The sequence below is a fragment of the Alternaria rosae genome (genome assembly GCF_020736505.1).
Source record: "Alternaria rosae strain MPI-PUGE-AT-0040 chromosome Unknown BKA58scaffold_2, whole genome shotgun sequence".
Lineage (NCBI taxonomy): Eukaryota > Fungi > Ascomycota > Dothideomycetes > Pleosporales > Pleosporaceae > Alternaria > Alternaria rosae.
Window position 1 is genome coordinate 4,231,215 of NW_025763571.1, and position 22,967 is coordinate 4,254,181.

A 22,967-nucleotide genomic window follows, 5' to 3' on the forward strand; every position below is an offset into this window, starting at 1 on the left:
TGTTGTTTGCAAACCCTTCAGTAATCAGCCATCTGTGTTCTCTCGTCCAAAACCGAAAGCTTGTTTCTGTCTCACGACTAAAGTCAAGGATTACCAAGCGAAAGCCTTGCATGGTGCACAGCAAATTCTTTGAACTGTACGAATTACACTAGCAATAGCTTATTATGCTTTGTTGAGGTGAAATCTCATGATATACTCATCATTATCGCGCATGTGGACTACATTTTTCCAATCACTGCATACATCTATGACACGTTCCAGATCTATCGAGAGAACACTAAACTAGTCTTTCTGGCAACTGCATCGAGGTCGGCGAGACTGCGTTTGAGGTAGCTCTACAATAGAACATGACCAATCGCCACCATCCAGAACAGCACACATTCTGGACCTGTCCTGCGGTCATCAATGAGGCCACGGTGTGCGGGACGAAGTGAATCCCGCCGTTGCTTTTTGCGATGCCTCGCTAGTCTTGCCTGTTTCCAATCCGCCAAGGAGACGAGATGATCGAAATTGCTCCAAGAAACCGGCCACAATGTTTAAGCCGTTTCCATTTAACCGCCTATCTCTCGAGGACTCTGCATACACCAGAACCTTTCCATTGCCAAACTATCATCGAAGTCCTTGTACGTTACACGTACACGAGGAACCTTCCGCTCCATAGTCTTGTTGAAATTATCTCTGGCTTCCTCGATGTAGTCAACCTCATACGGGTTTGCACCATAAGCCTTGGCATCCAAATCATCTTCCTTTTCGGAATCGTAGAACACTCCCGTGGCCGAAAGTAGTAGTTCGAGATGCGATAGATTCTCGAAAGCACGAAACGTGGCACGATCGTATTCGCCCTGGCCCTCCTCCTGCTCATCCTCATCAGTCCCTGGATCTACTATCTCGGCCAACATATATAAATCCGAAGGATCGGCGCCAATCTGTATGGAGTGTACTAAGCTTTCCTTTTTCCTCGCTGCTCCATCGCGTATTTTCCAGAAGAAGTCTTCGTAGTGTCTCATACAGATGAAAGACCAGGTAATGAAAGGATAAGTCAAGCTGATAGCCTCGGTGTAGGCTTGTCGGCATACTTGGAGGACATTGAAAGCAGAACCGTGAGGTTTTATCGTCCTCCACGGTTGTACGGTTGTTGTGAGGGTAAAGGTCCAGATGAGATCGCGCAATTCGCGGGGTAGACGGAGTAGAGGCGATTCAGTTGCACTGCGCTCTGCGCTACTTAGTATCAGCATGTAATACCTGAAGTAGTGCATCATGCGACTGACATGGACTTTTGCCAGTCAACTTTTGGCACAACATCAAAGACTCCGTTCTCTAATCTTGACAAGGCTGTGAGGGTTTCCGGTTCTGGTGACGTGTTATAACCCCAGGCTCTCATTGTGGGCGTGGGGAGGTAGAACAATAAAGAGCGTACTTACGGCGGTGTGTCCAGGCAGCTATGCGGATGCGGGATGATGTCACCTACCATACCTAACCGACACTCATGGATTCATCGGCTCGAAACCACGACTCATCATCACACCCTACTTTCCGCGTATATCACATATTGAGCACCGAAGACAAATACAACATGGGAATAGCTAAAGCCAGTATTTTAACGCGTTATCATTCTCCTTTTTGAACCGAGTACAACAAAACCCTCCCAAAATCCCCATCTACCCCATGAAAACTTCCCCCTCCCAAACCCCAAACTCGATCCCCCCAACCCCCATCTTTCCCCTCTCCTCCTCAACCCACCCTTCCACCAACATAACAGCATGCCCTCTAACCAGCGTCTCCCCTGTCTCATCAACCAACAAAAGCAGCACCATCCACTCTCCTCTCCCATCTTTACCAATCAATGGATGATTATCTGGCTGCGCCTCCACCCCGGCCCATTTATACAATGACGAGTACGGCGTAAGAGTCGGCGGAACAACAGCTTTGAAGCGAGCAAGGAGAGAGTCGTGAAGAATCTGTGGCACAGTATCACGATCTACCCCAACTTCAAGTGAAACATCTCCATACACGGCAATAAGCACGGATTTCGGTGCTGCGCCCATTCGCGAAGTGAGATGCGGCGGGAGGCGTTGAAACGACATCTCACCTCCTCCTCCTCCTCCTCCTCCAACTTCTTCGTAAACAGCAAACTTCGCATCCACAATATCAAACACCATCTTCTCCTTTCCCTGCTCTTCTTGAAATCCTACCCCCACCTCTCCCTCCCCTAACGCCCTTGTCTTTTCCAAGTTCAACTGACGACTGACAGCCGCATACGCTTCCCCTTTCAAACATGCAATGTCGTTCACTAGACACGTGTACAGGTACTTTGGTAGCATCTCCTTTCCCTCTCCTTCTTCTTCCTTGTTGTGGGTATACGCTTCATCGCCCTCCGGCGCAACGAACCGCAAGTCTTGTGTGACGTGCCCAGAACCCGTATCAGGCATATCGAGTAGATCTCTGAAATGCAATTTCGTCCAGCGGAGGAATGTGGTAGCATTAGATGGGGTGGGGTCGTGAAGGCGGGGGTGTACGAGGAGGAGGCCTGGTTTGGGGCGCACTTGGGCGGTCGTTGGTGAGGGTGTGGGGGATGAGGAGGCCATGGCTATGAGTGCTGGTTATGATCCACTTGCGGGAGAGAAAGACGCTATTTCTTGGGTCTTTATGTGTCTGTCGAGTTTCTCGTTGCTTTTATGTTCCGCCCGCCGTTGTGCATCCTCGGGTGGACGACGGCAAGCGTGTGGAGTGCCGAAGCTGCAGATGCACGGATATGCTGACTGCATATCAAACGTTGCATTTCTCGCGAAGGGTTAGTCCAAATCTCTGCTCGGCTCCCGAGATATGCACGTAGGCTAGAAAACGAGGCTTGGAAGGTGCAGCATACCCAAAGAAGTGAATGTAGTTTGCTAGATGACGCACCACATGCACTTTTGATGGACCCATGCGCGGAGCCTACATATTTCGAATATTTGATTTGTTTCAAAGAAACTCAGTAGATAGATGTGCACGTCTCGATCGACAAGGCCCTATTCTTACAACGCGGAATGTCCATCGCGCTTCCTCCCACTCCATAGTCTCAATCCTCGGTTCTTCAGTCCCATTCTCCCAGCTTGACAACACGCCCCAATTTCGGTATACCCGCCATTAGATAAAAGCAAGCACGCACCGTAACTCCTGTTATCCTGATGCTAATGCCACCGCCATGGTAAACGCCAGTACCCTAAGCGTTCAAGAAAACCACATCAGCGTATTACCACAACGCTCGCGAGTCCAACCATTTGTATTCAGAATCTGCCCGGTCCAAGTCGTCGGATGCCTAATTCGTCGGTTGCCGAGGCAAATGCAGAAATATTGTACACTTTTCAATCTCGACATCCTCTTTCTTCGCAGTGCCGCTCTCGGCTTGACCCTTGCGCTCTTTCTCTGCGACAATCTCGACTTCGATGCGATTGACGCCAGCTACGAGTTTCGCTTCGAAGAGTGGCTCGCCCTTCTTCTTACCGCCCTCGTAGCTGGGACTTGGGCTTGTGCCGTTGATGCCTGCTGTGACAGGAACACGATTTGCTTCGAGTGTCTTGTTGCCGTTCACGGTGACGAAGAGGCGGTACATCCGGCTTGTAAGCGCAATAGGAACCTTGGGTACAACTTGGATGTAAGAGTTGGATGGCGCAACCACCATTGTGGCACTGTACATGGTCTTTTGTTTGTTTGCCAGGATGCTAGTGGACCATGGCTTCGACGGGTTAAGCGCTGGATGAGTGTTGAGCGTGATTTTGGGTATTAGTGCTTCGTCGACGCCTGCCTGTGTTAGTGAAGGATCTATTGAATCGGGAGTGCTAGACTTACTCTTGAGTGGCACCTTTCTGAAACTATCTACGCGGGCTACTGGTGGAGGCGCGTAGTAGGTTGGCGTTTGGAATGAAGGAACGTGGTTTCCATTCTGCAGCCCAACACCGTTCGGATGTGGACTGCCACTTGCCTGGCGAGATACACTCTGCGGTGGGGCCATGCTCGGGTGTGGAGTCTGCGCTGGTACACTGAGTCGTGCAGCCTGACTATCCGGTGCGGTGCTGGCCGGCCTGATAGCACTCAGGGCAGGTGATTGTACATCTTGCTTAACACCATTGACTGCCGGCGGAGATCCTGCAGTTTTGCTCTGGGCGGCGGAGAGTGGTGCAATCGTCGCAGCACCACCTCTCGGTCCAGTAAACGGATTGGCAGGTGCAGTTGGCGTCCCGGCTTTCCCAGGTGGAGGCTGAGATAATCGGTTGCCCACGCTGTCAAGAACATGTCGTTGTTGTCGCAGAAGGGCATCGTTATCAACAATGACGCCGGGCGTCGCAGAATCGCGAGCACTTGGAGTGTTGCGCTCTGATCCCGGGCTCGGCTTCAGCTTGAGCTTGAGCTGTTGTTTTGGGGCCGCTGCGGCGCTGGACATGTTAAGCTTCAGCTTCGGTTGCGTTGGCTCGCTGACTTTGGATCTGGCTTCTTCGAGTTTCTTGTTGAAGATTTCCTATGCTGGTCAGTACTCAGGTATGAGAGCATGCAGACAGTAGACGTACTTCAAGCTCGAGCGAGAGGTTGTAGATGTCGCTACCATCTTCGTTGTAGATACGAGCGTTCTTCCAAATCAGACTGAAAGCTTCTTCGAAAGCGTCCCAGCTCTTGAACAATGTATGGCCTGTCGGAGCCTCACGTCCCACTACTCCGCGAACCTTCTTCTGTATGGCGGCCAGCGACATGGGGTCTTTGATCAGTTGGTAGTAGTCCTTCAAGCTGCGCGACGGGAGGTTCTGGAAGGGTAGGAATATCTGCAGTCCTTGGCTGAAGGGCGTTAGCTGGCTGGTACTTTAGCACGAAGCATGCAACTTACTCCTCATAATCGATAATCTCCCTCACGATCTGCTCCTGTGCCTGCTGGAACGTCTTCCCTTCGTACTCAGCACTATCGTCGTCATCTTCCAGCGCAGCAGACGCCGACTGTCGCAGTTTTGACGGTGCTGGCGTGGCCGATGCGGCGATAGCGGCCGCTCGTCGAGGGCGGTCGGCTGTATCTTGTGTAGCAGGTGTATGTGTGTGGGCGGTTCTTGGTGTTGAGGTAACGCGAGGGGAAGGTTTCGACGGGGTAGAGTTGTCTTCGCCCGGGATCGGGGTGGCTGTTGCGACATAGTTGCCGTCACGGTAGGCGGGGTTGTGCTTCACCATCCAGTTGGAGGCGGTCTTGCGTAGGCGCTCGGCATCTTGGTATATGACGGAGTTCTTGTCGTTGAAGGCCTTTGCGTTGTTGACCAGTCTTTTGCAGTCGCTTTCGACTTGAGCTAGGGACGCGTACTCGCCGTTGTTGAGTTTGTTCTCGATGGTATCAATAGCGATAGGCAGTTTCGTGAATTCGTAGTAGTCAGGCACCTCGGCCTACATGCAACTGTCAGTGGATCTGGTCTACGTAGGCAGCGCAATTGGGACATACCTTATCGGGAAGAGTAAGGAAGTGGACTGCGATGGGACGTCCGCTGCAAGTTGTCAGAGGGGTTTCCTAAGTTCGCACACTGGGTAGTATGGAGGCTGCCAATGTGACAGGCGTGAGAGGGCGTCACGTACGTCTTGTCTTTGGCCTGCTTCAAGCTGTCGAGGAACTTCAAGCCTGCCGTCGTGGTCGACTCGACCGTCTCTGATCTGGAATTGGGCGTCTCGGCCTGCACGGAAGCGGTCTTCTGTCAGCATTGCTCCCATTGTTGTTTGAGCAGACTGCCCCCATGGCTGACTGCATCGCCGGCGCGCGCGTGGTGTTGAGGGAGCGATGAGGGGCCGACGGCGGTGATGGCCTACTCGTCGAACCCCCAGGTGTCGCGCTCCTGGCCTAAGGAGCATCCCGCAACGCGCCCATCACGCCTCGTGCATCTCCAGGACACGGCCGACGATGCATCACCCACCACCACCGACTGCACGTACCGTCCCTTTTTGTCGCTTCGCAGGGCGCCCGTCGTGGTCACCCGCTGCAGCACTCGCGGCTTTGCGCTTGGCCGCGCTCTCCATTTCCGGTTGATTCGTGATCGCGTAGTCGGTCTGAGTGGTTTGCCGAGCGTCTCGAGGCGGCTGAGGATCGTGGCGGCGGTGCAGTGAAATGCGCGTTCCGTCGTCAACCCGGTGGACGCGCCGCAGTGTTCAATCTAGGCTTCCCAGTTTTGCCAAGCACATGCGCACGGTCCGCTTGCATCACCAGATGCGTCCTTCACCACACCATGCCGGCGACAAATAGTAAACGCTTTCCACTTGCAGCATCACGCTTCAAACAGCAGCATAAATGTATCACCCATCAACTGTTTCTAGGTAGTGGGGCCTGGTCGCTATCTTCCAGGGGTATACTTGGGAAACGAGATCTCCGCTAATACTGCAGCAAACTCAACATGTTTGTAGGATCACGCCAGAAACAAGGAAAGTCGTTCAAAAACCCCCTCTTACTTCTGCGCCGGCTCCGACGCCTTCTTCTCGAACTCTGCGCGCGCCTCCGCTTCCTTCATCTCGCGCACCTTGGCTAGCACAACTTCCCGGAAGATGGCACCCTTTGCGATTCTGCTTAGGCGTCCGGGTCCCTTGCCTGTGTCTGCGTTCTCCTTGGTTGCCAAACTCTTGTCCTCGGAATGCGATGCAATGGCTTCGCCTGCGGCCTCGCGGGCGTTGGCGGGCACGTCTGCCTCTCCTGGTACATCCTCTTCCTCGTCTTCTTGCATCTTGAGCGCTTCGATGCGGTTGGCAAGCTTGACGAGCTCGATGCCGCGCTTGAGGCGGGCCTTTGCCGCGTACGCCTTGATCTCTGGCACCAAGTTGTGGTCTGTAGCAGTGCTTCCGCTGAGCCAAACGTGCTTGAGGGCGGACTAGTATTGTTAGTGTATTTCAACAGACGGTGACTGCCTGCTCATACTTCACTGGTTGGTCGCTTATCTGGGTTGGGCTCTAGCAGCTTCTTGATGAATTCCTTGGCTTCGGGGCTCACTTCCTTCCAGTAGCGCTCGTGGAAGATGACGCGACCGTTCTTGCATTCCTCAATCAGGTCCGCAAGGTTCTCTGACCGGAACGGCGAGTATCCGCACAAAAGTGTGTATGTAATGACGCCCATGGACCACATGTCAACGGGCTTTCCGTGGCCCTTCTTGAGCATGACCTCAGGAGCAGCGTATCCGAACGAGCCAGCCATGGTGGTCAGGACTTCGCTCTTCGAGTCAAGCATCTTGGCGATACCGAAATCCGCAAGTACGAGGGAGGAGTTTGCGTCGCGTGTGAGGTACAACAGGTTCTCTGGCTTGAGATCTGCTCAGTAGTTAGCTTCTGTTGTTGCATTCGAGGCGGAGGATATACCTCTGTGAACGACATTGTTCTTGTGGAGGTAGTTGACTGCATCGAGTACTTGTCGGATTGTCTCAGCGGCGTCCTTTTCTGTGAACTTGCCCTTTTCGCAAATGCGATCGAACAGCTCTCCTCCGGTCGCCAATTGGGTCACAATGTAGTACTTGTCCTGGCAGGTGTCAGCTCCACAGTCCCGTAGAAGAGACCCATGTCGCGCATACCCTTGACTCGAACCAATCGTGGAACTTGACAATGTGAGGGTGCTTCATGCGCTGCAGCATCTCCAACTCGTCGTACACCATCTGCTCGTTGCCGCGCACATTCTTCTTCAAGATGATCTTCACAGCGACCTTGCCCTCGGGGCAGTCAGCTTCTCTGACGATACCGTAGGTTCCGGCGCCGAGTGTCTTTCCGAAACGGTATCGTGATCTGTGAGTGGCATGTTCAGTACACGTCGGGGCGCAGGGCAGCAGGGTACAGACTTGCGATCATAGCTGTCGGGCTGGCCGTGCAGCTTGTTGAGCATGTTTGTCACTAGACCAGCAGTCAGTCTTGAATATCGTAATGCGCAACGCAGAGAGGGAAGTACAACTCATGATGGGCGAGCTGGTAAGCAGTTATATGACTGCCGCGAGCGTCGTCTCAGGCTGAGGGTGAGATTTGGGATGCCTATCAGGCGCGTTCAGCTGGTGGTGGGGGTGGGTGAGGGGTAAGAAACAACAGTTAGGTAGCAATGCTGTCGTAGGAGGAAAAGGCAAGGCTGCAAAGGAAAGTCGTGAAAAGGAGGCACAGAATTGGATCGGGTCAGCAACAAAGGTCGAGCGTCTTGGAAGGCTTGCTGGAGTAGCACCTAGCCTGGCTGTGGGGCAGGCGCATTCGACGTTCGTGTCCGCCTCGCGGCCTCCAGGGTTTGAGGCGCAGCGCCAGCGGATGGCTCAAAACCTAGCAGCAGCCCTCAACGCTTTCTCCATGCCACATTTGTCAGGCTCAATTGAACACAGGTCGATGCTACCACGTACTATCAGATGAACGGGCGGGCATTACATGCACGCTCTGCTGCAGTATACACGCGTCGGACAGGGTCAACAGGGTGTGGCACCAGTCACTGTCATCTTGACTCGCAAAGCATGGACATCTATCTGCTCGCAGCTTCTCAATCATATATCTTAAGAGCCGAATAGTAAACGCCTCTCATAGTACGAAAGAGCTCGTACCTCTCTTAGCATTCCTGGCATTCTGCGCTACCATGTCGAGACTAACGGCCGCTAGACAATACACGATTGCATACGCAGTATAATTCTGGTGCACCAGGAAGACGCGACCCTTCCAATGTTTGTGGAACGCATGCGCCACAGAAGGAAGGGCCCAGTTCATGCCAAGAAGGAACCGCTCGTTTGGTACCGCAGTCGCAAGGCTGGCAGGTTTGCATGTGGAATTCCTACGTCATGCCCATTCCACCTACATAATCTGGGCCTCGATCGACAAACGCCCACCATACCACGCACATCACTTCTTTATTCTACCAGATCTCCTCTACAGCAGCACTACACTCCGATTCCCATACAAACTCCTTCGCATAAACGAGCAACCGCACAATCTCCACTATGGCTATCGGCATCTTCACCATCCTCGCTGGCTTGATCGCCTTGGCCGCCGGCTACTTCTACTTCTTCGGTATCTCCCCAGAGATGAAGCGCAAGATGGAGAAGCAGGCCCTCCAGACCATGGGCGAGAACAAGATGTCCTACATGGCCAAGGGTGAGTCTCTCCTTACTCCCAAAGACTGCCTAGCAAACACTGACATCTCCCAGACCAGATCAACAAGCTTCCCACCTCCGACCAAGAAGACGTCAAGAACCTCAAGCAAGGCATCAGCAACCTCGCGGGCGGCGCCATGCAGAACCCCATTGGAGAGCAAGCTGGTGAAAGCGCTGATAGACTCACATCTCCGCTCACTGGTCGCTAATGCCTCTTCTTTTGTACAGTCCGAACGGCAACCCAAGTCTGGGATCAAACCAAGGACGTATCGAAGAAGATCTCGGACCGGTTCCACTAGGAGGCCGTCAAGGCGTGTCTGAGGGCATTGCTCGAGTGTCTTCGGGGGTCGGTCATCGCATCCAAGGAGACGGTTCAGAGGGACGTCTGGAAGAAATCGGAGTAGCGACATGATAGCAGAAGGGGAATGTTGGGCGTACCCTCGGTAGGCGTTTGGTGGTTCCTTTGTGGCTCCTCTCATGGTGGCCTTTTCCTTGTACACCATCCGGGAAGGTTTGGTTTGAACTCTCACGACCGTCATGACTCTCATAACGGCCTCCCATATCCCTAATGAAATCTTTCCTCGTCGTCTTGGTAGACTTGTTTCAATCACTCATCATCCAACGTGTACCCCACCGCTCCACACCAGCCACGCGACACCCTCCCACCCGAGAACGATCCCCCAGAACACAGCCTGAAACCTCACCTTCCTCGTCTTATGCTGAAAATAGTGCATGCCTGCCAATGCTCCTGGCCACCCTCCCACCATCGCCAGTGTATGCAACGTCACTTCTTTGACCCTCCACTCCAGATTCCGCGCCTGCATCTTATCGTAGCCATAGAAGAGAAACGTTACTCCGCTGATGAAACCGGCGTAGATGATCGAGTATACGGGTAGCTGCGAAATGGTGTAGAGGCGGATGAGCGTGACGGTGGGTAGAATGAGCGATGCAGTACCACAGATGGTTGCGATGGTCAAGGGTCGGTGGCGGGGACGCGCGCGTGGTGGCATGCTTGCGGGCGTTCGTGGTGGCGTGAGAGAACCCGGAGGCTCGGGCGCATCGCGAGGGGGGAAGGAGCAGTATTGGCGACGTGCTGGTGAGTGATGGGCGAACGCGAGCGAAGCTTTGCCGATGCTCTGTCGATCTCCCGTGCCGTTGGGGGTTGGTACTTGGACGGAAAAGGTATAGTTCTACCGGAGGACTAGCGTGAGGTGATCAATTCGGCCGCGGCTCTTCATCATCAGCTTTGCCGTCGACGTACACGGCCTCACATGCATGATGGTGCGTTGCACGATCCAGGAGGATATGTAGGTTCAGCTATCGTTGCTCTGGACAATCACCACCCTCGAGGTACTACAAATGATCTGGAGAAGCCGCTCTACCCTACTTCAATCCTCCATCAACGCAAGATGCACCACCAGAAGGCTCTTTCGCATTTCACGGGTAGAAACGACGACGTTCCTCATCGTGAGCTTTTTGGAACTTGCCCATGTCGGATGCCTGTGTTGAGTAAGTGAGGCTACCAAGGATGTGGTATGGTAAGAGTAGGATTTGGAACTTACTATATTCAACGGCACAACACGGGCACTGGACAAACCATAGTCTTCGAGGTATACTTCTGCTTCTTTGGCGAGTTCGCATGTTTCCAAGCATTTCATCGCCATGTACCACTCCTCCTCGGTTTCGTAGGAGAAAGGGCCAACGCATTCTCTCGCGCACTACTTGTTGTCAGACTTTGGATACTGCTGAGATCTACTCTCCAATCGTACCTTGGTGGTGGCTTTGCCTTCGGATACGTGGCCACTGGGATTGGTTTCCGGAGCTTCGATGGTGGAAGCTTGCTGTTCGTTGGATGTCTGCGCAGTGACTGCAACGGCACTGCACAAGACAACACCGAGGATGTTGGTAAGGAGCTTCACGATGAAGGAGTTAGTTTCTAGAACTTGAAGGCTGAATTGCTTTATGAACAGATGTGAACCCTTTTGACGCATTCGGGTGAGATCGCTTCATGGTGACGTGGAGTTTTTTTGAGAGTATAGAATTGAGGCGTGTAAATGTAGATGTCAGAAGCATTCATGCAGGGTTCATACAGAAGTTATTCTGGTTCGTGGTTCTTGGAACCCACAACCCACGGATAATGATTTGGTCCTACAAGAGTCACTCCGATTTAACATCCCACCAATGTATGGCTGCAGATTCAAGGGCATGGTATGGTAGGAAACACTGCTCATGATACGGTTCAATGCGCCCATCCCATCCAAGGGACAGATTAGACATCCACCCCTACAAAGTACAATGAAAAAAGCTGATGAGGCTACATTGCCCTAGCGTGTTGCAAACTTGGGTTTTTATGGTAACATAGACTTCAGGGCGTTCGGTTCTTACTTTGCACGAGGTGCGCCGTTGTATGAAATTCTGACACCCTACGACAAGCACCTCCAATCGGCAAGCTGACAATGATGCTGTACAACACATTTAAACCTGACCAACCACTAGTCTGGAGGCAAGAAACGCGAACAATAAGAAGATGTATTGCTGCCACGTACGAAGATCATTAGAATAGCGCTCCCACAATATCGCAACCTCTCTTCATCCTCATGCGTGACCAGCACTCAAAGCACGCCCAGCGCCCTTCAAACCCCTCACGACCTACTAACAGGCCCCTGATAAAACTTCCGCAACACCTTCTCCTCCTCATCCATAATCCTCCTCTGGATCTTATTCCTCAATATCTCAATCTGACGATCATACTCCCAGCGCGGCGTATCCGCACCCCTCATACCAATAAATCTCGCAAACATCCTCATCTTGATCTTCAACCGTTCCAGTTCGCCTAATTTACAATTTTCTGGCAAGGTGTCGCTAGCATCTAAGAACGGCTGCTGCCAGTTCATTGTCTGTGGATATTGGCTTGTGAGATCTGTTGAATGGGTCTGAGAATAGTAGGTGGCTAGAGCGTCGAGTTGCGCTTCGGTGAGGAGGAAAAGATCGAGCATTGTAGAGGGGAATTCGGGGGCTGGAATTCCTGTCTCGACGTGCACTATGGGAGCGATGGTGAGGCGCATTTCGGCGATTTTGTCCGCAAGAGCTGGGTTGCGATTCCAGGGTGACATCTTCCTTGCTATTCGCCTTTGCACAATGCTTGATGTTGGGCTTTTTGCTTTGTTGATTCCGTTTGTATCGCTCATGCGTCGGTGAGGCATATGTCCGTTTGGTAAAGGAGTTCTGGTCAGGTAACGATGCTTGCTGAATTAAGAAGTTTGCTGCGGGAGGACGTGTGCGACAATATTTGGTATGGACCAGCCGGAGTGTGTAGCATACAGGGTTGAGGGGTCGCCGTGGTATATAAAGGCGACACAAACGGGCGTGGCGGCTGTCAGAAGAGAATGAGTTTTGTTGGAGCTTTGCTCTTTGTTAAGACACCGCCGCTCAAGACTTGCTCTTCTGACTCTTAGTATCTCGTGAAGAGTAGAACCTTTGTCTTTCTCGTGTCACGTGTTCATTGTCTCCGCGTGGGTGGTTGAAGGTTGTTGCCGCACAATGTCGCGCATTCCATAGTGGCGATGATAGTAGCTGTTGAAGGCGAGGGGCTGATCACCCTTGTTGAGGATGTGGTGGCGTGTTGGCTGATATTGTGATGCGTTGGCAAATCTTTCATGGTCTGAACGCTGCTGTACAGCTCGGTTTCGGATACGATCAACGGCGAATTTGTCAAAATTCTTCGTTTTCCAAAGCTGTGGTTCTGTCAATCGAATCGAAGGTCTTCGGATGCGTAAAGTATCTGAAGGCAGATAGCACTAGCGAGATAGTGTCTCAAGCATCGATAATGGCTTGAAGAGACACATCGTTCTCTGCGCCACCAACTGGCTCGGTACTTTTCCAGAACTTGCTCAAGTGCCTTGCGCCACTATGAAGGAGTCAGTACATGCTCGGAACCTTGAGATATTGTCTTACCTGTCGCATAGAATGGTGACGATGCGATGTCCAGGGCCAAGTGTCTTTGCAAGTTTCGTGGCAGCGACGCCTTCAATAAGTCAGTACCGTCCACTGTTGAACGCTTCACAACTTACAGTTCACAGCACTAGAACTTCCAACAAATATACCGTCGTGCTCAACCAACCAGCGCGCCATGGAAATTGCTTGGTCATCGTTCACTCTAATGGCGTCGTCGATCAGCTCTCTGCCAACATCAAAGTTGTGAGTCACTCTGTTGATGCCGATCCCTTCAACGATGGTGTCCACTTGGTGTCGCCGCCGGGTTCCTTCTCTTTCTTTGGGGTCGAACATAACACCGTACTTGACACGGTTGAACAAGCCGCTGCCAGGGGGATCCGCAAGGACGACCCTGATATTGGGTAATTTGGACTTCAGAAATAAGGCTACTCCAGAAATGGTTCCTCCAGTGCCAGCGCCGCTGACGAAGGCATCCACGCGACGCCCAGTTTGCTCATAGATCTCAGGTCCCGTGCCAGTGAAGTGTGCGCGCCAATTGGCTTCCGTTTCGAATTGATCGGCAAACAGTCCTCTCCCTGACTTGTCGGGACTTGCAGTGTGCTCTTCTGCTCGCGATCGTGCGAGGTTGACAAATTGCTTCTGATCCACGATAGGCGCTGGGCGCACTCTTTCTACTTCGGCACCAAGCTTCAGGAGGAGATCTGACTTCTCGATTGCCATGTCGTTTGGCATGCAGCTTCGCTTGTCAGCCAGCACACTCGTGTCTCAGATGATGACTTACATGTGTGCTTTGTAGCCTCTTGCTCTACAAATGGCGGCTAACGATATGCCAGTGCTCCCCACAGTGCCTTCGTAGATGGTGTCACCAGAGTGTGGGATTAAAAGACCCCTCTCTTCAGCCTGGTATGGAACTCAACAATCATGACTGATATAAACGGGAGGCAGAGCAGAATATTCTCTTACCATCTCGATGATGCTCAGAGCGACCCTATCTTTCGGACTATTGCCAGCTCCGTTAAGGAACTGTCAATTCACGTTAGCGAACATCTGAGGCAAATGCATGTAAGATTTCTACCTCAGCTTTTGCGAGTATTTCACATCCCGTAAACTCGGAAAGTGACTTGATTTTGATGAGGGGCGTGTCGCCTATGCATCCTTCAATGCCTTCCTTGATGTTGACTGCGCCTTGCCCACCACCGAATTCCAGTAGGCTCTTCTTCAGCGTTTCCAAGTCATTGACCTTTGCGAGTTGCGATAGCCATTTTTGCTGCTGTGCAAGAGTTTGACTTTCGTCATCCGTTCCTTCTATCAACCTCTTTTTGTTGTATACATTTGTCAGAGCAATCCCCAACAGGAAAGCGCCCAAGATATAGTACTTGGAGCGATCTGACATTGTGAAAAGTTGGGGAGTTGTGGCGTGCGGTTTGCAAAGTTGACGCAATCGGAATTGTGTGGTATCCCCGTCTTGGCGCGGCTGCCCGCAAAGCTCACCACGTGCATTCGCGCGGAGAATACCACAGCTACCACTGCTGTCGCGACGCATTCGTGACAATCGTCTCTGGCGCCAATGGACTCGCCGCTCGCCACGCAGCTCTTTCGCCAGCTGTTCTCGCATCGAGCGTCGCAATGTCTTGCCCGCGGAGCTCGACCAGCGCTGGCAAGCGCCCGCATACCACATCACCAAAGACGAGGCAAGGCCACACGGCTGGGTGAGGGAGAGACGAAGCGCGAGAGCAGATGGACGCCGAGGAAGAATGCATTCCCTCACGAGAGGACGGAAGAGTTTGAGAGATACCCAATGGTCACAGCGGACATGCTGCGGAGTCGGAGAGAAAGACCGCGCAGAGTCAAGATGTTGTTGCGCGACTTTATAGAAGGTTGGGACTCTTATATGTGTTGTAGTGCTGTACTAATGGATGTATAGACAGCTTGTACAATCCCAATTACGGCTACTTCTCCAAGCAAGTCGTCATCTTCTCTCCCGGCGATCCATTCGACTTCAACTCCATGGGCTCTGAGCACGAGTTCTTTCAGCAGCTGCGGCACCGCTACACCGCTTTCGAAGACGATCTCGATTACCAAGAACCGAACGATCTGCGCCAGCTCTGGCATACGCCGACCGAACTCTTCTCACCCTACTACGGAGAAGCAATCGCACGCTACCTCGTAGAGGACTACAAGTACAATTTCTACCCATACCATGACCTGAACATATATGAAATGGGCGCGGGTAATGGTACAATGATGTTGAACATTCTCGACTTCATAAGAGACGTGCACCCAGACGTATACGAGCGGACCAAGTTCAAGATCATTGAGATCTCCAGTCAATTGGCCGACTTGCAACAAAAGGGTCTCGGCCATTCCGCATATGCGCGAGGACACTCTGATAAAGTGGAAATCATCAACCGCAGTGTCTTTGACTGGAACATCTACGTCTCCTCCCCCTGCTATTTCCTCGCATTGGAAGTCTTCGACAACTTCGCGCACGATGCCCTAAAGTACGATTTTGAAACGGGCCTCCCATATCAATCCCACGTCGTCATCGATCCTCGAGGAGAGCTCTTTGAGTACTATTCCCGCACCATAGACCCTCTCGTCACCCAATTCCTCGAGCGCAGACACGCCGCCTGTACCACGTACCCACACCCGCTGCAAGGCTCGCGACTCATGAACAACCTGAAGAGCTTGGTACCGTTCCGCTCTAATATGAGCATGCCGGAGTACATCCCAACGCGGCTGATGCAGTTCTTTTACATGTTGTACGAGAAATTTCCAAACCACAAGTTGATTAGCAGCGATTTCCATAAACTGGGCGATGCGGTCGAAGGTATCAATGCGCCTGTTGTGCAAACGAGGTATAAGAGGCAGATGATTCCTGTTTCGACACCTCTTGTAAGTTTGCTATGGTTGTGCTACAAGACAGTTACTGATACACCCAGGTGCACCAAGGTTACTTTGACATACTCTTCCCCACTGACTTCGAAGTCATGGAACCCATGTACACGTCGATAACCGGACGCTTCGCACGAACATACCTACACGAAGATTTCATGGCCGGCAGGGCGGATATCGCGGAGACGACTACAAAGAATGGCGACAACCCCTTGCTGAGCTGGTACAAGAACGCCAGTGTCATGATCACGGTATAGAACGGAGCCATACGGTCCTTTCACGGTCATCATGTAGGAGAATAATATGAAGATGCCAACATGCATTGGCAGCTACTCAGGCTCCTGTCCCTTCCATGTCTCCTTGACAGCACTCACATCCATCTCACATACCTCAGCATGTCTCAGTATCGCATGCGCCTTTTTCACAACCGGCGCATCGATCATCTTGCCATCCAATGTCCAGGCCCCTCGCCCAGCTTTACTTGCCTTTTCATCTGCTATGACTACCCTTGTCGCCCATTCAAGCTCTTTTTCCCCAGGACTAAACGCTTTGTGACACACCGCGACTTGACTCGGGTGTATACACTGCTTGCCGTTGAAACCTAGTCCTTTGCCATTCAAACACTCCTCCTCCAGTGTCTTGAGCCCCTGCTCGCCCTTGTAACTCGTACACACCAAATCAATAGTACTAGGAAGTCTAGCAGCCCTCGCCGCCGTCGCAATCGCACTTCTTGCATATAGGAATTCCATAAGCGAAGGTGTGCGCGTAAGACTCATATCCTTAGCAAAGTCCTCTGCTGCAAAGACAAGCCCAGAGATATATGGCGAAGCAGCGCAGATCTCACTCAGATTTTGAATCGCCTTTGCGCTCTCTATCAGCGCTATTATGCGCACAGGCTCCCTCTTCCCTTGTGTTCCTGCACTAGGATGTCGGTCGGGCGAGAGATGCCGTATCACATCGGTGACGAAATGCAGGTCTGCAGCGCTTTCGCACTTGGGCAGCATGATGGCATCGAGGTGCTCGCCTTTGAGCACTTCGGTCAGGTCATCCAGCGCGAGGCCCGTGTCTACGCTGTTTATCCTTACGCACATCTCTTTTATGCCGGCGGGTCGCGGCTTGTTGAGGATGGAGCGGAGGTTGGAGCGCGCTTCAGGCTTCATGTGCGGGGCCACGCTGTCTTCGAGGTCGTAGGTTACGTTATCGGCGGTCATGGCGAAGGACTTTTCGAGCATTCGCTTTGAGGAGGAGGGCACTGGGGGGTGTATTAGTATGGTACGTGGTGAAACTGCTTGTATGGTATGTGAATGTGGAATGATGGAGTGGTGATGGTATACCGTACATGCACGCCCTCCGTATAATCGGCGCTGCCATTCTGCTTGAGGATAGATTAAATTCCTTCTCTCCGGTTACCTGTGTCGACCACCAAAGTGTATAAGCCTCAATGGCAGAAAGTCATATACCCGTTACACACCTCGGACACTGGAGCGAGCCTATGACGTGCGGGGAAGTCGCACCTGCATCTCCACCAAAGCTCCCCCCAAACGCCGATCGCCGACGCGTCCCTGAGAAAGCCACGTGAAGCTGATCTTCACACATCTCGGACTGTTTCCCCCAGCACCACGCACACCCACACGGCACAAGCACCATGGAGAACGCACAACAAGAGCCGGCGCCTGGTTCGCTGAGCTGGAGACTGAGTAGCCATCCCATCACGCTGCTTACTTTCCTCGCCTTTCGCATCTGTACGTATCCCGAACCTACAAGCTGCAGCAGGCACCATATTACATCCACAGCTAACCCGCCCATACAGCTTCCCTACTAGTCTACCTCCTCGGCCTCCGCCTCCTCACCGCAAACTTCGTCATGATCTTCATCATCACTATCCTGCTCCTCGCAATGGACTTCTACTACCTCAAGAATATCGCCGGCCGCCGCCTCGTCGGCCTCCGCTGGTGGAACGAAGTCGATGCCAACACGGGAGACGGGCGCTGGGTGTTTGAGAGTCTGGATCCGGAAACAGGGCGCCAGATCAATGCGACGGATAAGCGCTTCTTCTGGCTCGCGCTGTATGCGCAGCCGGTGTTGTGGGTGTTGCTAGCTATTGTCGCGCTTGTCAGCTTGGAGTTTATCTGGTTGACGCTTGTTGGTATGTTGAGACTTGTTCTTTGGAGGAGGGTTAAAGAGAGAGAGGGAGAGACGTGTGCTAACGTTTTCGTCTTAGTTATCGCGCTCGTCCTTACCATTACGAATACCCTCGCCTTCTCCCGATGCGACAAGTTCAGCCAAGCGACGGGCTTCGCCTCAAATGCCATGTACGGTTCGGGTCTCGCGAGGAATCTCGCTGGCGGCATGATCTCTGGGCTGTTCAGGCGGTGATACTTGGACGTTTTGGTGTTTGCGCGAATCTCTCGTTTCTCTGGCTGTTGAGACAAGCAGGAGAGTCTTGTACGACTAGGCATATGGTCTATTACTTGGAGTCTACCCAGGGCGTCTATGATACCCTATATCGATCTATCAACTCGAGTTGAACGTTCTACAAAGCTGGTGTCCAAACTGTTCTGCTGACTCAATAGCCCCTCTCGCGGTTCACCTCGTTGATCAGTTTGCCGTTGTCTCGGTCCCTCTTAATGTTTTCAATCAACAACTGGAACGCACGGTCGGCATACGCGTCTGACGCTCCACTGCAGTGCGGCGTGATCAGGACATTTGGTGCATCCCACAGCGGATCATCCTTAGGCAGAGGTTCAGGATCAGTAACGTCAAGGGCGGCACCACCAATATGTTCCTTCTCCAGAGCAGTAATGAGAGCCTTCTGGTCGATGATCTGCCCCCGCGCGATGTTCGCAACGTAGGTGCCCTTCGGATTGGACTTGTGTAGAAGCTCGAATTCCTCAGTAGAGAGGAGATGCGTAGTCGCTTTTCTGGTTCATGTATTAGTGAAAACTGATTGAATCGTCTCGCTTTGCATAAATGGGCGGATAACTCACGTTAGCGGCACAGCAACCACCAATAGGTCGATTTCCTGTTTCAGGAACTCGTGCACATCTTCTTTGCTAGTTCCGCTGTACCATGCGCTGGGGATGCTGCCATCGGGATCACCAGTTCCAGGGACGATGTAGCCGTTGTCGTGTTTGGACTCTGGGGTTTTGCGTGGTGAGGCTGTGTAGGCTATTACGTCCATGCCCATTGCCTTTGCTACGTGAGCGACTGGTTCATGTCAGCCCAGTATTCAAATACAAAAATCGTGTAGTTCACTCGTATGTCTGGTTGTTACGTACCTTGTCGACCAATGCTACCGTACCCCAATATACCCACTCTCTTTCCCACCCGATCACTAACACTATTCCCCACTTTCTGGTCCCAAACCTTCTTCTTCTGGTTGTCATAAAGCTTGGTGTAGCTATGACTGTGCACCAAGTTCATCATGATGACCCATTCGGCAATCTGCGGGCCGTGAACGCCGTTGGCAGAGCATAACGGGATCTTAGAGTCAGTGTAGATCGGATGGCTGGAAACGTGGTTTGTGCCTGCGGAGAAGAACTGAATGAGTTTGGTATTTGGAATGGACGATGCTGATTCCGGGAGCCAGGATAGGGTTCCAATATAGGTTGCGCGCTTGATGTCTTCTGGGATGATATTAGCCATGTTGTGTAACAAGTGTGATCGCGGGAAGCATGGAAGCTCATCAGCTAGGGATGATTGCGCATATTGGCTGATTGGTAACGCGTGAACCCATCATTTCGGTTCCAACGTCTTCTTAAAAATAACCAATACTCTGCAAGTGTGCATGTCTACTGCCGACTAACCTTCAGGTGCGTTCATCTCCGACTTGCCACCATCCCACTTGACTTGGAAGTACTTTACTTCCACATCGTCGAAAGCTTCTCCAAGAGCTTTCAAGCCACGCTCACATAACTCTCGAGGCCAGTGCAATGCGCATAGCACAAGCTCCTTCTCTTTCGATGAATTTCGAGACGGTAGATCTAGACCACCTCCCATCGCGACCATGCTAGCTTGCAGACGAGTACCGCGTATGAACTAGAGGGGAGAGTGTGGATCCTTTTGCTGCGCAAATTGGGGATCCAGGGAAGAGGTGTACAGTGCGATGTGCGGATTAATCGTGGTGGCTATGGCGAGAGTTGGGAGTCGGACAGAGGTCCCTCGTTGCTTGGTGATGATGATGGAAGTGGGGATGGAGTTGGTACGTACACTGAGGTACGCTACATGGTGGGGTATCGCCTTCCTTACCTTTCGACCTGACCCTTGAAGTCATGACGTTTTCAGACCCTTGAAGTCTAGAACATGTACACATTTTGTGCCATATGTCGCAACTCCATTACTTGCTTTTGTCAATAACGCTCTCCGGATGAGTATAAGTAAGAGCTAGGCAGATAGGAAGATCTGTGTCTGGTATTGTGGAGAGACATAGCTTCTATGAACATTGTATTTGTGAGATGGGCGCCTTTGTTAAAAGCTCATCTTGTGTGACGTTAGATTTGAGCTGATTCTAAGAGTTCTAGCCACGCTCTGTGATGCAATACTAGGTAATCTCGGTCTGGGATTCAGGATGTAGTGGAGTCCACAGCCAGCAGCCGTCACACGACCACGCTAATTGCACCGGTCGACATACGCTCGTCTTTAGGACTCTATGCACTTTCGGGTCTTCATCGCTGGTCTGCGCAAGGGCTTCCTGGCTTTAAAATTGAAGGGGGCAACAGAGACGTGCAACAGTGTTGACGGATCCTGGTGAATTAGTGCACTTCAGCTCTATCCAGTATACACAACATATTCTTGTGCTCATGGTAGCACAGGTATGACGAGACATGTGTTGTTCCAAGCCCGCAATGCTAACAAGCATACTTTGTGTGGATGCCATCGGTCTTGATTGTGCGTAACAGGCTCGAAGGCGACTGGAAAGAGCCACTGTAAGTGAGTGAGGAGCTGCACGACTATCACACCGAATTGTACGAAGGGAGATCCTGATGCTATAGGCGACGCAGAAGAGAACAAATCTTTCCGCCGCGGACCAGTCCACTTTTCCTGTTCAGGCGCGTACAGAAACGGAGCGTGGTCGTAAAGCTTGTCAGGAGCCCTGCGTGCATCTTATCGCACACAAGCTGAAACTGAGTCGTCTTTCATGCCTTGTGTGGGGCCTCAACGTCCGACATCGAAGCCACTTCCACCGCCCATGCCGTCGTCGACAACTCTTCTATCGGTCCGTCAATGTCACAGTACGTCAGGCTATAAGTGCCGAAATTATAACGTCTGACAAGTCAATACATCCGGCAGTAACATCCCTCGCTATCGCGTCCAGCACTTCCCCCAGAGCACATCAGCCCCCCAATCTCGGTTGCTCTCACGGCCTGCTGAGCCGAGCCGTTGGATAAATCCTCGCTCGAGACGCGCGGACCACGCAACACCCTGGTCGCGTCAGGCCGACCACCCTGCGGCCCAGATACCTGTTCCTGCAGCTCGAGCCGAGCACGCGTTCATGCCTGCTCCTAAAGAGGCGCTTCGCTATACCGACAAAAACAAGGGGCCGTTGTCAAGATACGCCCGTGTACCCACACGTGGAAGGGGGACCTTCTCTTTCCATAACGTTCCTCCGTCATGTCAGTCGCGTGTCTTCCCGGGGAACGATGTTCTGGAAACTGGGGCCTTTTGTTGAGGAGGATGTGCAAAGGGAAAGAGTAGTGCAGATCCCATCTCTCTATGCAATGTGAATGTGACCTGATTTCCTTGCGCCTGCAGCCGCGGAAGTGGAAACGATTCTTTTTGAAAGGTGGAGTCGAAAGACTGCATTGCATTGATGGGTTCTGGTCGCTACTGCTGGGCGGAGAGGTACGGAGTACGGAGGTGTCAGGAATCCCTCTGAAAATGGTATAGCGACCCAATGACATGGTGAAGAATGGGGCGTAAGCACGGCATAACGCTCATTCGCTGTTATCGAGTAAAGTTCGCAAAATCCCGCGTGCGCATGTCACTACACGAAAGACTAGTCAAAGTCTGTCTTCAACACGACGTCGCTGATGGACCGGAGCAAGGGTTCCATCATCAGGGAGGAAAGGATATGCCTTCCATTACCACGTTTTCTGGGCGGTTTCTTTTTGCTCGGCGACGTCTTCCCTGACCCTGCCAAGATCGACATATCAAATGCTTCGAATTTACCCATATTACCGGTACAAGCCAGGTCCCGGCCCGTTCAAGAGCGATCGCACAACGGCATTGGACGTTCAGCCGATCCATGCAGAAGCGGACGGGTGTAGCGACGCGAGTAGAAGTAAGGTTTTCGATGCGTTCGGCTCTCGGGTTATGTATTTTATTATAGAATAGCTATACTTGCTATATATGTGAGCTATGGTAGAGCTACTACCAAGGCAAGCGGGTCTTAAGCTCGCGTGGAAGGCAAGCGTGGGAGCCGACGACCTTGTGGCTTCGTGCAATGCTGAATCCGGTACATGCGAATGATCGACCCCGTACAAGGGCGAGAAGAGATCGCCTGTAATGATGATACAGGGAATGATGAGTTGCACCGAGTTCCATCCCGTGCAAGAACGAATGTGTAAGAATACAGTAAGAAACGACCTGGAGAAAGGAACTACCACGGCCTTGGCCAGGCGACAAGACTGTTGCTGTTTCAGTGACAGACTGTCATCTGCATACGCATCCGTGTACTCTTTCATACAAGGCGATGTGTGCTGGGGACGGGGGTAATGGTGCCCAACCCCTCATTCGCCTTTGGCGATGGATCAGCGATAGAGTGTGTGAGGAAGTTTTTGAACTCTATATCTGCAGTAAACCTGATCAGATATGCCAAGCTAGTGGTCTGACATGTAGTGCAGAGACAAAAAGGGAATGGCGTCACCCGTTGACATGAGAATGGCTGCGTTGTGGTTGATCCGCATCATGGTCTCGCGCAAAGGCCGCATATTCTCTGTCGCGACCCATGGCCATATGCTGGTGCATGGCCAAGTGTACTAGTCTCACGACTGCAACTCGTTGAACTAGGCACCTCGATTCGGCTCGCGTGTAGTGGCG

General features: G+C 52.2%; 13 protein-coding genes across 13 annotated transcripts; 3 read left to right on the plus strand and 10 right to left on the minus strand.

Moving 5' to 3' along the window:
- Window positions 1–183: 183 nt before the first annotated feature.
- BKA58DRAFT_108250 (uncharacterized protein) lies at window positions 184–1,417 on the minus strand. Its single transcript, XM_046163872.1, has 2 exons — window positions 1,269–1,417; window positions 184–1,218 (listed from the first exon to the last, which is right to left on the minus strand). The coding sequence occupies exons 1-2, from the start codon at window positions 1,379–1,381 to the stop codon at window positions 552–554; spliced, it is 780 nt and encodes a 259-aa protein (XP_046029845.1). The 5' UTR covers window positions 1,382–1,417; the 3' UTR covers window positions 184–551.
- A 126-nt stretch (window positions 1,418–1,543) lies between these two features.
- On the minus strand, window positions 1,544–2,846 carry BKA58DRAFT_453237 (uncharacterized protein). Its single transcript, XM_046174459.1, has one exon. It carries the CDS (start codon window positions 2,583–2,585, stop codon window positions 1,659–1,661), a length of 927 nt encoding a protein of 308 aa, XP_046029846.1. The 5' UTR covers window positions 2,586–2,846; the 3' UTR covers window positions 1,544–1,658.
- Window positions 2,847–2,917: 71 nt separating this feature from the next.
- On the minus strand, window positions 2,918–6,226 carry BKA58DRAFT_378471 (Bromodomain-containing protein). The gene is made up of 7 exons (XM_046169696.1): window positions 5,932–6,226; window positions 5,581–5,675; window positions 5,450–5,492; window positions 4,856–5,394; window positions 4,545–4,806; window positions 3,829–4,495; window positions 2,918–3,780 (listed from the first exon to the last, which is right to left on the minus strand). Exons 1-7 carry the CDS (start codon window positions 6,013–6,015, stop codon window positions 3,299–3,301), a joined length of 2,172 nt encoding a protein of 723 aa, XP_046029847.1. The 5' UTR covers window positions 6,016–6,226; the 3' UTR covers window positions 2,918–3,298.
- On the minus strand, window positions 6,198–8,269 carry BKA58DRAFT_108266 (kinase-like domain-containing protein). Its single transcript, XM_046163873.1, has 6 exons — window positions 7,916–8,269; window positions 7,806–7,857; window positions 7,545–7,752; window positions 7,336–7,492; window positions 6,902–7,287; window positions 6,198–6,854 (listed from the first exon to the last, which is right to left on the minus strand). Exons 1-6 carry the CDS (start codon window positions 7,917–7,919, stop codon window positions 6,438–6,440), a joined length of 1,224 nt encoding a protein of 407 aa, XP_046029848.1. The 5' UTR covers window positions 7,920–8,269; the 3' UTR covers window positions 6,198–6,437.
- Window positions 8,270–8,927: 658 nt separating this feature from the next.
- On the plus strand, window positions 8,928–9,289 carry BKA58DRAFT_399003 (uncharacterized protein; the record flags this gene model as incomplete). The annotated part of the gene is made up of 2 exons (XM_046171520.1): window positions 8,928–9,081; window positions 9,135–9,289. The coding sequence occupies 2 exons, from the start codon at window positions 8,928–8,930 to the stop codon at window positions 9,287–9,289; spliced, it is 309 nt and encodes a 102-aa protein (XP_046029849.1).
- A 405-nt stretch (window positions 9,290–9,694) lies between these two features.
- Window positions 9,695–10,357, minus strand: BKA58DRAFT_399004 (uncharacterized protein; the record flags this gene model as incomplete). The annotated part of the gene is made up of 2 exons (XM_046171521.1): window positions 9,695–10,248; window positions 10,342–10,357. 2 exons carry the CDS (start codon window positions 10,355–10,357, stop codon window positions 9,695–9,697), a joined length of 570 nt encoding a protein of 189 aa, XP_046029850.1.
- A 160-nt stretch (window positions 10,358–10,517) lies between these two features.
- Window positions 10,518–11,287, minus strand: BKA58DRAFT_399005 (uncharacterized protein; the record flags this gene model as incomplete). The annotated part of the gene is made up of 4 exons (XM_046171522.1): window positions 10,518–10,580; window positions 10,643–10,798; window positions 10,850–10,993; window positions 11,213–11,287. The coding sequence occupies 4 exons, from the start codon at window positions 11,285–11,287 to the stop codon at window positions 10,518–10,520; spliced, it is 438 nt and encodes a 145-aa protein (XP_046029851.1).
- A 351-nt stretch (window positions 11,288–11,638) lies between these two features.
- BKA58DRAFT_108364 (uncharacterized protein) lies at window positions 11,639–12,588 on the minus strand. Its single transcript, XM_046163875.1, has one exon. It carries the CDS (start codon window positions 12,281–12,283, stop codon window positions 11,723–11,725), a length of 561 nt encoding a protein of 186 aa, XP_046029852.1. The 5' UTR covers window positions 12,284–12,588; the 3' UTR covers window positions 11,639–11,722.
- BKA58DRAFT_108363 (tryptophan synthase beta subunit-like PLP-dependent enzyme) lies at window positions 12,589–14,450 on the minus strand. The gene is made up of 6 exons (XM_046163874.1): window positions 14,110–14,450; window positions 13,998–14,057; window positions 13,816–13,934; window positions 13,151–13,770; window positions 13,035–13,104; window positions 12,589–12,987 (listed from the first exon to the last, which is right to left on the minus strand). Exons 1-6 carry the CDS (start codon window positions 14,425–14,427, stop codon window positions 12,894–12,896), a joined length of 1,281 nt encoding a protein of 426 aa, XP_046029853.1. The 5' UTR covers window positions 14,428–14,450; the 3' UTR covers window positions 12,589–12,893.
- Window positions 14,451–14,537: 87 nt separating this feature from the next.
- BKA58DRAFT_355621 (S-adenosyl-L-methionine-dependent methyltransferase) lies at window positions 14,538–16,250 on the plus strand. Its single transcript, XM_046168647.1, has 3 exons — window positions 14,538–14,911; window positions 14,959–15,929; window positions 15,977–16,250. The coding sequence occupies exons 1-3, from the start codon at window positions 14,602–14,604 to the stop codon at window positions 16,184–16,186; spliced, it is 1,491 nt and encodes a 496-aa protein (XP_046029854.1). The 5' UTR covers window positions 14,538–14,601; the 3' UTR covers window positions 16,187–16,250.
- On the minus strand, window positions 16,251–17,476 carry BKA58DRAFT_427545 (Pyruvate/Phosphoenolpyruvate kinase-like domain-containing protein). Its single transcript, XM_046172985.1, has 2 exons — window positions 17,264–17,476; window positions 16,251–17,181 (listed from the first exon to the last, which is right to left on the minus strand). The coding sequence occupies exons 1-2, from the start codon at window positions 17,298–17,300 to the stop codon at window positions 16,259–16,261; spliced, it is 960 nt and encodes a 319-aa protein (XP_046029855.1). The 5' UTR covers window positions 17,301–17,476; the 3' UTR covers window positions 16,251–16,258.
- Window positions 17,477–17,498: 22 nt separating this feature from the next.
- BKA58DRAFT_333457 (Golgi apparatus membrane protein TVP23) lies at window positions 17,499–18,376 on the plus strand. The gene is made up of 3 exons (XM_046168200.1): window positions 17,499–17,671; window positions 17,740–18,075; window positions 18,151–18,376. The coding sequence occupies exons 1-3, from the start codon at window positions 17,575–17,577 to the stop codon at window positions 18,303–18,305; spliced, it is 588 nt and encodes a 195-aa protein (XP_046029856.1). The 5' UTR covers window positions 17,499–17,574; the 3' UTR covers window positions 18,306–18,376.
- Window positions 18,377–18,495: 119 nt separating this feature from the next.
- Window positions 18,496–19,928, minus strand: BKA58DRAFT_308160 (uncharacterized protein; the record flags this gene model as incomplete). The annotated part of the gene is made up of 4 exons (XM_046167190.1): window positions 18,496–18,850; window positions 18,917–19,136; window positions 19,208–19,555; window positions 19,736–19,928. 4 exons carry the CDS (start codon window positions 19,926–19,928, stop codon window positions 18,496–18,498), a joined length of 1,116 nt encoding a protein of 371 aa, XP_046029857.1.
- Between the last annotated feature and the right edge of the window lie 3,039 nt (window positions 19,929–22,967).